Source organism: Monosiga brevicollis, genomic scaffold (genome assembly GCF_000002865.3).
Source record: "Monosiga brevicollis MX1 MONBRscaffold_12 genomic scaffold, whole genome shotgun sequence".
NCBI lineage: Eukaryota > Choanoflagellata > Craspedida > Salpingoecidae > Monosiga > Monosiga brevicollis.
The window spans coordinates 14,859-27,822 of NW_001865049.1; the positions used below are offsets into that span (position 1 = coordinate 14,859).

Genomic DNA, 12,964 nt, shown 5'->3' on the forward strand with positions numbered 1-12,964 from the left:
ATCTCCACCACCTTGTCATGACTGTTTTGGCAGGCAATGTGCAGTGGTGTTTGGCAAGTCTGTGGATGATACATCAGCATGATGTACAGGTACAGCATCATCGTCATCATGTGGCATAGGTGTACCATCAGACGGAGGGGTAAAAGGAGGAAAAGGGAGGTACTGTACTAACGAGGTCCTTGGCTTCAACATCGACACCGTGCTTCAACAACATCTCCACCACCTTGACAGGACCGCTATAGCAGGCCTCGTGCAGTGGTGTAAAGCCATCCTGTGGGATGATGCATCAGCATGACGTACAGGTACAGCATCATCATCATTATCATCATCATCATCATCATCATCATCATCATCATCATCATGTGGTACAGGTGAACCATCGTAGCGGGGTTGGGGAAGGTACTGTACTGACGATGTTCTTGGCTTCAGCATCAACACCTTGCTTCAACAGCATCTCCACCACCTTGTCATGACCGTTAGCGCAGGCATTGTGCAGTGGTGTAACGCCAAGCTGTGGGATGATGCATCAGCATGACGTACAGGTACAGCATCATTGGGGTACAAGTGCACCATCATAGGCGGGGTGAAGGGGGAAGAGGGAGGTACTGTACTGACGTTGCTCTTTGCTGTAGCATCAACACCGTGCTTCACCAACAACTCCACCACCTTGTCTTGACCCCAATTGCAGGCCCAGTGCAGTGCCGTTTGGTCACCCTGTGGGATGATGATACAAACATGCAGCATGTTATACCATAACGTCACTGTATCTAGTAACTTTTTTGAAAAGTGTAGTATCACACATCGTCATACCAAACAGCATACGTACCATATCTTTGTATTGGGCAGCATCTCGAATACGTTGTGGGTCCCAACTGGTCACCAGCTGCAGCGCCTTGTGTGGATTGAATGAATAACACGCCTTCAACAGCTGCTTTCCATCTTCACTCATCGTAACGGTCTCTCTCTCTCTCTCTATTCACCAGCTTCTTCTTGTTTCTCGAATCACCACCAATCTCATGAGCCCCCTCCAAGTACAACTCGTCTGACAACCCAAAATTCGGGATTCGACAGGCGCGTCGTTTCCAAAACGGCAGCCAGTTCGCAGGCTTTTGCTCTTCGTTGCCGGACGCGCCAAGCGACTCGCCTCTGCTCGATAGTTCTGGGTGACATTCACGAGGACAGGTCCGCTTGCTTGCTCAAGCGCACGCTGACGACTGTGAAGTGTGATCAGTGACCCCACAAAAACAGAAAAAAGTGGCAGCGATGCTCTCGACAAAAAAGGATCCAGCGTCACCACAAGTCCCGATCAAGAGAGCCCGTAGCAAGCACAAGTGATCAAGCGCCGCACACAAAGCAAGGCACGCCCAGCAGCCTGCCGATGCCGATGCCGATGTCAAAGAGGAGGAAAAAGCAAATGTGAATGAGTGAAGAAGAAGCAAAAAACACACACTCTCTGTCTCTCGGTCTCTCTGTCTCTGTCTCTTTCTTTTTCTCTCTTTCTCTGTCTCTCTCTATCTCTCTCTCTTTCTCTCTCTCTCTTTCTGTCTCTGTGTCTCTGTGTCTCTGTGTCTCTCTGTCTCTCTGTGTTCTCTCTCTCTCTGTCTCTCTCTCTGTCTCTCTCTCTGTCTCTCTGTCTCTCTGTCTGTCTCTCTCTCTGTCTCTCTGTCTCTCTGTCCCTCTGTCTCTCTGTCTCTCTGTCTCTCTCTCAAACTCTGTCTCTTTGTCCCTCTGTCTCTCTCTCTCTCAAACTCTCTTTCTATCTCTCAAACTCTCTCTCTCAAATTCTCTCTCTCAAACTCTCTCTCAAAATCTCTCTTTTTTTTTTCTGTCATTCTGAAGAAGTCATGCAAATTCCGAAAGCGCCATAAAGCTGGGGCTTGTACGGGCGTGTGCTGGCCCTTTGCCGGCCATGACAGCTGGAAATAATTTCAAGACCCTTACGAGCAGGCTCCGAAGCACCGCAAAACTGGGGCTTGTACGTACGACGTGTACTGTCCCTTTTCCACCTCCCTGCTACCCCCGCAGCCAACCGGGCCCAAGCCACCCTGCTTCCGCCCAAGAGCCACGTCCAATTCTGTTCAGATTCTTCTTCATCATGGTCAGTGGCAGCAGCAACATGGCCAGGGATGGCATGCATGAGCTGTTTGCGGTGAGACTCGGGGATCGAGAGGACATGGCCATGGATTGGGATGAGAAAATTCCAAAAAAAACAAATTGGTTTACGTGTTCGATTCGTAATTCTTGAAAGCAAGTGCAAAGCACCATGCCAGACCAACGCCCAGATCTTGCATCGCCGCAATTATGTGCTTGGGTCAGCGAGACCTGGGGCTAGAGCCAGAGGCAGAGGGTTGGGACTAGGATAGGTTGGGATTCACACGAGCAACAGGAAATCATCAAAGCAACTACAAAAAATAGGGTGACACCTGCACTCTCTGCCAAGGACAGCTTTGACGGGACTGGAGAAACGTGTCTAGTCGGTCCGATTGAGACGTCGTGCAAAGAGAGGCAAAAGGGATTGCTTTGTTCGATGGAATTAAATGTTGAGCGCCAGCAAAAATTATCGGGCTGCCTCTAACCGATGAATAGCCGCTTGAACTTGGCGCGTATCCGGGTGCGCCTCGCCTAGCGTCGCCAAAAAGATCTTCAATGCCTTGCCGTAGTACTCGAGCGCCTGCTTGTACTGGCCCTGGGTGTCGTAGACAAAGGCCATGTTGTTGTAGGTACTGCCCGTGCCCGGGTGCACCTCGCCCAGCGTCGCCAAAATGATCTTCAACGCCTTGCCGTAGTACTCGAGCGCCTGCTCGTACTGACCCTGATTGTAGTAGACACCGGCCATGTTGTGATAGGTACCGGCCGTGCCCGGGTGCACCTCGCCCAGCGTCGCCAAAAAGATCTTCAACGCCTTGCCATAGTACTCGAGCGCCTGCTCGTTCTGGCCCTGCTTGTCGTAAACACCGGCCATGCCAGTATAGCTACTGCCCGTCTCCAGGTGCACCTCGCCCACTGTCGCCAATCGAATCTTCAACGCCTTGCCGTAGTACTCGAGCGCCTGCTCGTACTGGCCCTGCTTGTGGTAGACACTGGCCATGTTGTTGTAGGTACCGGCCGTGTCCCGGTGCACCTCCCCCAGCGTCGCCAACAAAGATCTTCAACGCCTTGCCGTAGTACTCGAGCGCCTGCTCGTACTGGCCCTGATTGTAGTAGACACTGGCCATGTTGTGATAGGGACTTGCCGTGCCCGGGTGCACCTCGCCCAGCGTCGCCAAAATGATCTTCAACGCCTTGCCGTAGTACTCGAGCGCCTGCTCGTACTGGCCCTGCTTGTTGTAGACCAAGGCCATGCCAATGTAGGCACCGGCCGTGCCCGGGTGCACCTCGCCCACTGTCGCCAAAAAGATCTTCAACGCCTTGCCGTAGTACTCGAGCGCCTGCTCGTACAGGCCCTGCTTGTCGTAGACCACGGCCATGCCAGTGTAGCTACTGCCCGTCTCCGGGTGCACCTCACCCACCGTCGCTAATCGTATCTTCAACGCCTTGCCGAAGTACTCGAGCGCCTGCTCATACTGGTCCTGCGTGTCGTAGACTCTGGCCATGCTGTTGTAGCAACTGGCCGTCTCCGGGTGCGCCTCCCCCAGCGTAGCCAATCGGATCTGCAACGCCTTGCCGTAGTACTCGAGCGTCTGCTCGTTCTGGCCCTGGGAGTGGTAAACACTGGCTATGCCAGTGTAGGCGGTCGCCGTGTCCCGGTGCGCCTCGCCCACCGTCGCCAACGTGATCTGCAACGCCTTGCCATAGTACTCGAGCGCCTGCTCGTTCTGGCCCTGGGTGTTGTAGACAGTGGCCATGTTGTGGTAGGTACTGGCCGTGTCCAGATGGGCCTCGCCCACCGTCGCCAATCGGATCTTCAACGCCTTGCTGTAGTACTCGAGCGCCTGCTCGTACTCGCCAAAGTCCCTCAAAACATTTCCAACCTGCATGCAAAAACTTGCAAACCCCGTCCACTCGCCGTCTTCCTCCTCTCGCACTCTGGCCGCCACGAGCGCCTGCTCCAGGCACCACGCCCGCAGCTGCGCCTTGATCCGGGAGTTTAGCTCCGGAAAGCCCAACGTCGCCTCCACCGTCTGGAAGATCATGGCCCGGTCGCTGGCCTTGAACGCCTCAGCCTTTTGCGCCTGCACCCGCACAAGCATGGCCATCACCTCGTCGCTGTCCCGTACCAAAGCGTGCACAAACCCGTCAACTTCGGCCTCGGGCAGCCGAATGTCCAGCTGCACCTGCCCATTCAAGGCGTGCATCATTTCAAACAGGCACCAGGCCCGGGTCATGGGCACGGGGTCGCGCCAGGGGCTCATGACCAGCAACACTCGCCCAATCTCCTTGATGTTCTCCTGAAACGTGTTGCACCACCTGCCAACCCAAAGGCCGTCAGTACCACGGCCAGCCTGCAACCTGACAAGCACCGAGAGACGTACCACTCGTAGGGGAGGTCGGCAGCAACGTGTTGGTTGTTGGGCACGAGGTCGAGCCAGTAGTAGGCGCCCGGTGCCTCCGTCCGCTCGTGGTACAGCACCGTGGCGAGGGTCGTGGCAAAGCTATACTTCCAGGCGTGGGAGACGAACACGGTGGCTGCCGCCAGGTGGGGCCGCTGTGCAGGGTCTTCGAGAAGCAGGTCGACCCAGGCGCAGGCACGGGCCTTGGTGAGCGGCATGACGTAGCGAGAGCAAATGTCCGAGGTGGTGAGCTCGTCAAACTCGCCATCAAACTGCTGGCGGAGTTGGGTCTCGAGTCCTCGGAGAAAGGCGGCGCTCACCCCAAGCAGAGCGCGCTCCGAGCCTGGGATGGGGATAGGATGTGTGTTGACGATCAGCTGGTGGGCGCTGGGGGCAGGTGGGCGGAGGGGAAGGGTGTGGAGCGACAGGGTAGGGTGCCTGACCTGCCGGAAGGTCGGCCTTGGCGTCGTTTACGGGGGATGGCACTCGGAGGTCGCCTTCAGAGCCGACCTTGGGCGGACCGCGCCTCTGTCGGCTTTGGCCACAGCCCATGATCGCGTGCCGGAAAAAAAAAAAAACACCACAAATGTAGGCGTAGCGTCGCCACGGAAAAACCGCCAACGAGAGACCTGACATTCACATGTTCAAGTTATGATGCTAAGCAATGACCTTTTTGTCTTACATCCGGACGAACGTTGAAGCGTTTTTGCTTTTGCTAACTTGACATGTGAGACACAGAGTGAGAAGAAACGGAGTGAGGAATGCGTTTTCCAGTTCGTGTTGTCATACGGTTGAGGTTTGGCTGCGGTACAGCAGCTCAATGTGCGTAGCAGTAGCTTGTGCCACACGTCGCTACTTGGCCGCTGGGATGTCAGAGGCATGCATGCTACCGGCAGATGAGCCCGAATGGCGCGCACTCCAAACTGAAACTCTGCCCATGACAAGGCCAGACCTGGTGCATGCGGTTCTTCTCAAGGACGGAATTCTGTCACCGGTGGCCCTGCGCAAAAGTCCCGCAGCAGAGGTGAGATGCGTGGCGGTGTCGAAAAGGATACATGGCCCAAAACATCCTTGTGGTCTTTGATTGCAAGTTGAGAATTCGGCAATTTATCGCAACGAGCCCCGCTGCTCAATAGATCTGACCAGAGGTACTTTCCGAAATGCCCATGAGCTTTTATTGTATGGCTGTACTTTGAACCATTTATTACCTTTTTCACTTTGTGTTGGTACGCGTTCTGCCTGGCCCAACGTCCCTGTCCCCTGCCATCGATCGAGCCATGACCTTGAAACATGAGTATAAAAGCACCTGATGAGCTGAACTTGGGCGTGAGTATGTCATGACAGCATCAATGGCGAGTCAATTTCAGGCAGTAGTCGCGCAACAACGGAACGGACGATCTACGCAGTAAGATTAACCTCCAACAAACTCCACAACTTCCAGCGTGCTCAGTCCTTGGGTTGCAATGGGCGGTTGTGGGTCGGGGGGTCATCAGTACTCCCGCTGCCATGGCAGGTCGGTTGCAGCGGCTTCATCCGCGTCATCATCGTCGTCCATCTGTGGGTCGAGAATAACACTGCGCATGGCCTCGGCCAATTGCTCGGTTTGGGCAGCTTGCCCGACATACTCTGTGCCCACATAGCAACCTTGCTCCCGGGCAAAGTCAATGAGCTGCCTCCAACACGGGTCGCATCGAAGGACAAAGGGATTGCCCACCACCACGAGCAGGGCCTTAGGCCGAGTGATGGCCACATTGAACCGTTTCGGGTTGCGCAAAAAGCCTAGGCTGTGGTCCACGTCAAAGCGCAAAAAGGCGGCCAGATCCACATTGCCGAGTTGCGCTGGCTTGACACTGCGCACGGTTGACACGATGATGACGCGGCGCTCATCACCCTGAAAGGCCTCGACGGTGCCCACCTTGATGCACTCCCACTTATTATCCTTAAAGACCCGCCGCAAACGCTGGCACTGCTTGACGTACGGTGAGATGACGCCAATGTCGGTCTGCTTCAGGCCAGCCCGTTTGTGACCAAGCAGGCTTTCGACGTAGCTGCGCACCTGCACCAGCTCTACCAAAGCCAATACCCGTTACGAGGTAAAGCACACGCAGCTGAGAGGCGGCAGGTGTGTTGCTGTTCGTACCTTCAAGATTAAAAAACGACGGCGAGTCTCCTTCCTGCTCGTGTTTTCCTTGCACTCCATGAAACACCAAGGGCACGTTGGCGTTGGGCAACTTGTCCCAGGTGAGCAGCGAGTTGCGCTCATCAACATCGGCGCAAGCCTCCAGCTGGTTGTCGTAAAACATGCGTGAGGGCACTGTGAGCAGCTCCGGGTGCGAGCGGTAGTTCTTGACGAGCTTGGTCACATAGGCACGATTAAACAAAGGGGAAGTCCCAGTAAGCGCTCCAGGCAGCCGAGCATAAGGAGCTTGGGACATGAGACGTTCGAGCATGGATACACCCAGGCCATGTTTGACAGTCACGGGGCTGCGAATGATGGGTCCCAGCTGGTACGGGTCGCCTATGGTAGAACAGGACGACGCAAACCTAAGATATCCACGGGCACGCGCAGTAGTATCCAACAAGCAATGGCTTACCAGCAAGCACGATACGGGTGCCGACTGACTCGGACCAGCCCCCGACGCCGCCGATCAACGGCAGCAGGGTCTCACATTCGTCAGCGTAGCCGGCCTCATCGACAAACACATAATCAACGGCGCCAAAGCCGTTCCGAACGTCGGTCACGGTAGCGGCAAACGTCAGGGTAGTAAATACAAGGCGCACGTGTGACATGTTGTCGGGCAGCTTGTACATATTGGCCTCTTCGTCAAAGCAGCTGTACTCGGCGACCTCCCTACGGTCGGCCTCACTGCGCTGACGAAACGCCGCGTTTGCTCGAAAAATGACGTCTTGAGTCAGCTGCCCGGACACAGCGCGGGTAACTCGGGCCAGAAGTATGTCAGTGGCATCGTTGCTTGGGGCACAGACGAGCACTCGAGCCTCTTTGTTCAAAGCAAACACCTATCAAAGACAGGCACCATGAGTGCGTTCGTGGAATACCGGGATTGCCTCCCTGCACACTTGCCTGATAAACCGCTTCAACGAGCGTCTTGGTCTTCCCTGTCCCGGGAGGGCCAAAGATAATGTATGGTGGGGATCGTGGAGGCAGCTGAACGACAGCCTGGACGGCTTGCTGTTGCTCACTGTTGAGATCTGTGCTGCGCCACTGGAGCTGCTGTGGCTGTGGATCCGCTGCGTTATCCGGGAAGAGAGCATGCGTGGGGAGAAGAAGCGGTAGCAACGGTGACAAGGAGATGTCACACAGAGCGCGATGCCGAAGCTTCAGATTTGTCCGCTTCAGCGTGAATTTGACATCGTACAGCATGCCGTCAATATGCTGGGTCTGCACAGTTCGGCTAAACTTCAGCCATACCTCGCACTGGTGCACTTCGTGCACAAACCCACGGTGGGAGTGGCCGCGCGTGTTCTGGATAATGATGGCGTCGCCTTTCAGCACAGAGGGTCGGCGCTCCGCGAGACCAGGGACGTCAAGAGTCATATAGCCTCCGCGGCTGGTCAGAGGAACTTTTTCCATGCTGTATCTGTCAAGGTCGAGGGTCATTTGATGCTCCTCGAGATGCCACAGATCTGCAAGCCGCTCGGCGTAGGTGTCAAGCGTGAGCGGCTCAGGCTTCGGAGGCAATTGTTTGGCCAGCTCAGACGGCGGCGTCGTGTTCTCAAATTTGGCCAATGTGGTTGTGTATGCCGGGAGATTGCCTGCAGTATGTGGGGGTATGCTGTTAGGAGCGACACCGATGGCCTGATAGGGGGAGCATGGCAGGGAGCAACAGAGAGAGAAGGGGGGCATTGCAGCGGGTCTCACCCAAAGGTCGAATGCCTTCAGTGAAGACTCGCCCTTGGAACCTTGGCTTTCGGCGCTGCTTTTGAGGCTTATTCTCGGCTCGCAGCTCTCGGAGCAAATCCGACTCGGCTTTGAGCTCGAGCACGTGCCCCAAGTGAAAGCTACCAAAGCTGAGGACCAGCAGGCAACGAACGTGCTCCTGCTGGGTTGGGCGATAGAAAATGTGCAGCGTCGTGGTGCCATTGGCGGGGACTGGGACCTTGTTCACGTCCTGGAGGCTCACGTGAGGTGGCTTGTGAATCATGCCCCAGACATGCAGCAAACGATTGGCTGGGCCTTCGTTGCGCAGTTCAACTTTGAGCACAGACTCTTGCCCGGGCTCTGCAACAAGAGAGTTTTTGGCGATCAGTGTGATTCCGCCTTTAGCTTGGAGAAGATTGTCATGGGCGCCACGTAGTGCTTCCTCGGGGGTCGCTGTCAGCTCCGCATACCGCTTCAGCTGATGCCCCGCCGATCGCCGCTTCCGCAAGCGGGCAGGAAATGGAGGGAGCAGCGGACGGTACCGGCTCAGTGCAATCCTCAACGCATGAGAAGATATGGTGTGGCTGAGTCCATGGTCTGCGCGCAGGCGCTCCCGAAGGTCGTTCACGTCAGTGGCGGTCGCCAGCAGTGGCTCAATGAAGGAACAGATGTGCCGAGCTTGCGGGGAGTCCACGGCCGGCAACCTCTCACGTCTGAATGTAGAGTGTTTAAAGCACAAGAGGGTGGCGGCGGGGTCCACTGCCATGGCTGCCTCTGGTCGGGCCCTTGAGGGCAGATCGTCTGTCGTTCTCCACCACACACACACACACACACACACACACACACCTTTTGATCTCTCTCTCTCTCTCCCAAAAAAACAGAAAAAAAAATGTGTTTCCCGCAACAATTTTGTTTTGTGCTGTTCAAGGGCTTTCTCTGAAGGGAAACAAAAGTCACCACATGTAAACAAAAAAATCAACAGAACGGTAGTCACCTTTAGTTCTCAAAAGACACACCTAAGGCGTTAGAGTACATTCGGATGCAATTGGACCCTGGCAAGGTGTCCGTTTCACTGCCACAAGGGGTCCTTCCGGTTACAAATGGCTTGATTGGAAGTGAAAGAAGTGGGGTCGGGGGTCGACATTGGTGGCCATTTGCCACTGCGCCTTGATGTTTTTGTAGCAGTAGCAGAGGAGCGCTGTGAATAAAGAAAATACGGCCGAGCTGGCGCGAACACAGACCTCAAGCAGCCAAACTTGAACCAAGCTTGATGGCCCAGTGGTCGTGTTTCTGCATCAAAACGTTGCACATCGTCACCACATTGGCAGCGAGCAAGCAAGATCAACACCGCGTTCAATCAACTCGCGTAGAAGCACGACGCTTCAAGCAGCAGTCGATCGGTCTGTTGCTAAACCATGGCACGATTTGTGACGACGACATGTGGGCTTGCTGCCGGATTTGAGATTGAATAATAAATGAAGACACAAAATTCAAATTTTCCATCCCTTTTTGGCGGATCCCCTTCCCTCCCCATCTCTGCACTCGGGTAGTCAACGTTCCGAGGGAGAGAGTGGCGCCATGTATTCGGTCAAGGAGGGGATTGGCATCTTGTGACCAAAACATTGGGCAACGGGATTGTCTTGGTTATCACACGCAATCATGTTGGTCAGCAAGGCTGCTGTGAGCATGTAGGCTGATACTGGCCGCTCGTGAACCATCATTCGGCGCGAATCCACAATGCCTTCAAAGCGCGATGTGACCCCATAACCAGGAGTCCTAACAGCACACTCAACCATAGTATGAAGCTGCTTGAGACCGGCGTTTATCGGGCCAGTTGCTGCGGTGCAACCCTCTCCAGGGTGTATCAGGCGTTTGGACTGCGGATATGTCGAGTCCCCCAGTAAGCACCAGGGCTTTTGCGCAGGCCATGCTCGTTCAAGACTTTCCAGCAAGCCTGATTTGTTTAGCATGCAAGCGTCATCATTCATCCCTGGAGGAGTGGAAGCAAACATGAGCCGGTTCGAGAAGTCAATGTGCACGTCAACACCTGTGCAGCTGGGCCTACCTTCCCACGGCCCTGAAAAGCTGGTCACGATGCCATTTGGTGCCACAACGCCTTGGTAGCGAACAGTGTACCTCTACAACCATTCAAAAATGAGGGCTAAATAAAAGGAGCAAAAAAGAAAAAAAAAAAAAAACGACGGATCTCGATGGAGTCAACGAGTGCCGGCTCACCGAATCTTTATCAGAGTAAAAGGCAGCTCGAGCGGCTCTCTCCTTGGGTTGAGCCAGGTTTTGGCTCGTGCCATGGATAAATGCGCATATCCCTGGTGAGGAGGCTTCCTTTGCGGCCACGGCCAAAGCTGCGGTTGCGGTCCAGTCTGGTTGAAAGAAACGCGCATCAAAGGCCAACCGGCGCTGAAACTTGTTCTTCACGGCCAGCGCAAACTGATTGATGACCTGAGACATCTTGGGTACCGTCCATGACACTCCCAAGGTGCGGATGGCGTCTGCGAGCCGTGATGACCGGTGGAAAAGAGCAAAAAACGCAAGAAGGGCCTCTTGCAGTGGGACAGGTAGATGCGCGTCGACATGGGGGGCCAGCGCGGCTGCCAGTCGCTCAAACTGCGCTGCATTTGCCAGGCCGAAACATTGAGTCCATGTCGCGTCGGTAAAGCGAGCCAGCTCTACATGAGGCGTTCCATTCTCAGCAATCGCCACGGGCGGCCGCTCCAATTCACGAGTGGCATTCTTGACCATGTTAGTCGCCGCCAGGCAGAGGAAGAGGATCGCTTCGTCAGCATTAAAGTCGTCAGGAAGAAGACCGGCTTGATGCTCAGTCACCAAGCGAGCCAACGTCTGCAAAAAGAACGCCAACGCAACTTTTGACGCATACTCCTTCCTTTTTTGAAAGATTGCCCGACGAGCACTGGCCGAGAAGCGGCTGTCTCGCAGCAGGCGATCCGCCGAGACGATGGCCTCGCGCGGTCGAGGCATCTTGCTCACACACACACTTGAAAAAAAAATTGAAAAAAATGAATCAAATGAAAGTTTCGCGATGAGTTGCATCAGAACAAGAGTTGGTGTGAAATTCAAAATCAACGCTTGGAAGCTTTATGAATAGTTTAGGAGAAAATACTACAAGTGATTCTATTTCTGTGGCGGAGGAAAAATAGCCGTTATGGAAAACTTGTGTGGGAGAGGGAGGGAGGAAGAGGCAGAATAAACTTGTACAGGGCAGGACCTCATTGCAAGGGCAAGTGCAACACAATGATCACGAGGAGAGAGATGGGCCGAGACAGACAGACAGACAGACAGAAGACAGACAGACAGACAGACAGACAGACAGACAGACAGACAGACAGACAGACAGACAGACAGACAGACAGACAGACAGACAGACAGACAGACAGACAGACAGACAGACAGACAGACAGACAGGGAAAGAGATTGAGTAGAAATCAGACCTACTCGGCGTTGACACCGAATAATACATGTAATCTTAGTCATCAAGTACGCAAAGAGCAAATATGCATGTTGATGGCTCAATTGGTCCAGCGAGACGGGTCGTCAACAAGGGGGCTCGAAACTACACCAAGTATAAAGCGCTTCGGGCACAACAAATATCCATCAATAAGGGCATATGAACAGAAACAAACACAGACGGGTTACAGCGGGCTCGGCTTAGCCGGTGACTAGGGTGGTGTTGGTGGAGATGGCGTTGACGTCAAAGGCAATGGCGTTGACGTCCACGTCGTTGTTGACGATGATGAGGTCGCCGGTGACGCTGAGGAGGCTGCCGAGCGCATCCACGTTGGTCAGTGTGGGATTGTTGTAAACCACGAGCTGGCCCGCTGTCTCCAGGCTCTCGAGGCCATCCAAAGTGGTCATGTATTCGTTGCTGTTAATCTCCAGGCTGTCAATGTGCGTGACTGCGCCAAAGAGCGACATGTCAGATAATTGCGTCTCAAAGATGCTCACATAGCCCAGTCCCGCCGGGATCTGGCCCTGATAATCGATGGCATCTTCAAAGTAGAGAGCGGCTGCGTATGTCACCGTGTCCAAAAGTCCATAGCTGGAGCCAGCGCCACAATAAAGGAGAAGGACTAGAGGGCTGTAGAGGTGGGTGACGCCAGCAAGCATTGCCTTGATGTCACTGGCGGTCGACACGTTGCAGATCAAGTCATCGCCGTTGTAGCCGGTGCACATGTAGTCTGTGTAGCCTGGGTTACAGGCGCAAGACAGGCTACCAGCCGGCACCGTGCCAAAGCCGCCACAGGTAGACCACGGCACGCTGACACTGGCGCCGTCAGCAATCTCGACCGTCTCCACCAAGTGCGACCAAAGAGCTTCGCAATCTGCGCACGCATCAATGCTCAGAGCTGGTGCAGAGTTCTGACCGAGCAGAAGCACCGGCTCGGCACCGTTGAGGGCTGAAAAGTTGGTTAACGAATTTGAGGAGACGATGGAGAGCGAACCAATGCGCGCCACATTCTCAAGGCCGGTAAACGAGGTCATCGCAGGGCACGCAAAGATCTCGAGTGCCTCGTCGATGGTGTTCAGCGCGGGGAGTCCCGACAGGTTGTAAGCTGGT

General features: G+C 54.7%; 5 protein-coding genes across 5 annotated transcripts in view; 1 reads left to right on the plus strand and 4 right to left on the minus strand.

Annotated features, from left to right (window-relative positions):
- Window positions 1-1,420: 1,420 nt before the first annotated feature.
- Window positions 1,421-1,837, plus strand: MONBRDRAFT_25854 (uncharacterized protein; the record flags this gene model as incomplete). Its single annotated transcript, XM_001746231.1, has 1 exon — window positions 1,421-1,837. The coding sequence occupies one exon, from the start codon at window positions 1,421-1,423 to the stop codon at window positions 1,835-1,837; it is 417 nt and encodes a 138-aa protein (XP_001746283.1).
- Window positions 1,838-2,557: 720 nt separating this feature from the next.
- MONBRDRAFT_8638 (uncharacterized protein) lies at window positions 2,558-5,042 on the minus strand (the record flags this gene model as incomplete). Its single annotated transcript, XM_001746345.1, has 4 exons — window positions 2,558-2,975; window positions 3,103-4,407; window positions 4,473-4,833; window positions 4,934-5,042. 4 exons carry the CDS (start codon window positions 5,040-5,042, stop codon window positions 2,558-2,560), a joined length of 2,193 nt encoding a protein of 730 aa, XP_001746397.1.
- A 937-nt stretch (window positions 5,043-5,979) lies between these two features.
- Window positions 5,980-9,136, minus strand: MONBRDRAFT_25856 (uncharacterized protein; the record flags this gene model as incomplete). Its single annotated transcript, XM_001746346.1, has 5 exons — window positions 5,980-6,557; window positions 6,631-7,008; window positions 7,085-7,508; window positions 7,567-8,284; window positions 8,412-9,136. The coding sequence occupies 5 exons, from the start codon at window positions 9,134-9,136 to the stop codon at window positions 5,980-5,982; spliced, it is 2,823 nt and encodes a 940-aa protein (XP_001746398.1).
- A 784-nt stretch (window positions 9,137-9,920) lies between these two features.
- MONBRDRAFT_37263 (uncharacterized protein) lies at window positions 9,921-11,367 on the minus strand (the record flags this gene model as incomplete). The annotated part of the gene is made up of 3 exons (XM_001746347.1): window positions 9,921-10,360; window positions 10,436-10,508; window positions 10,606-11,367. The coding sequence occupies 3 exons, from the start codon at window positions 11,365-11,367 to the stop codon at window positions 9,921-9,923; spliced, it is 1,275 nt and encodes a 424-aa protein (XP_001746399.1).
- A 687-nt stretch (window positions 11,368-12,054) lies between these two features.
- The window catches only part of MONBRDRAFT_32607 (uncharacterized protein), a gene marked incomplete at both ends in the record, with an annotated part of 3,105 nt that continues 2,195 nt past the window's right edge, over window positions 12,055-12,964 (minus strand). The window contains one exon of the mRNA XM_001746348.1: window positions 12,055-12,915. Within this exon, the coding sequence (XP_001746400.1) occupies window positions 12,055-12,915 (861 nt within the window). The remainder of the gene's footprint in view (window positions 12,916-12,964) is intronic.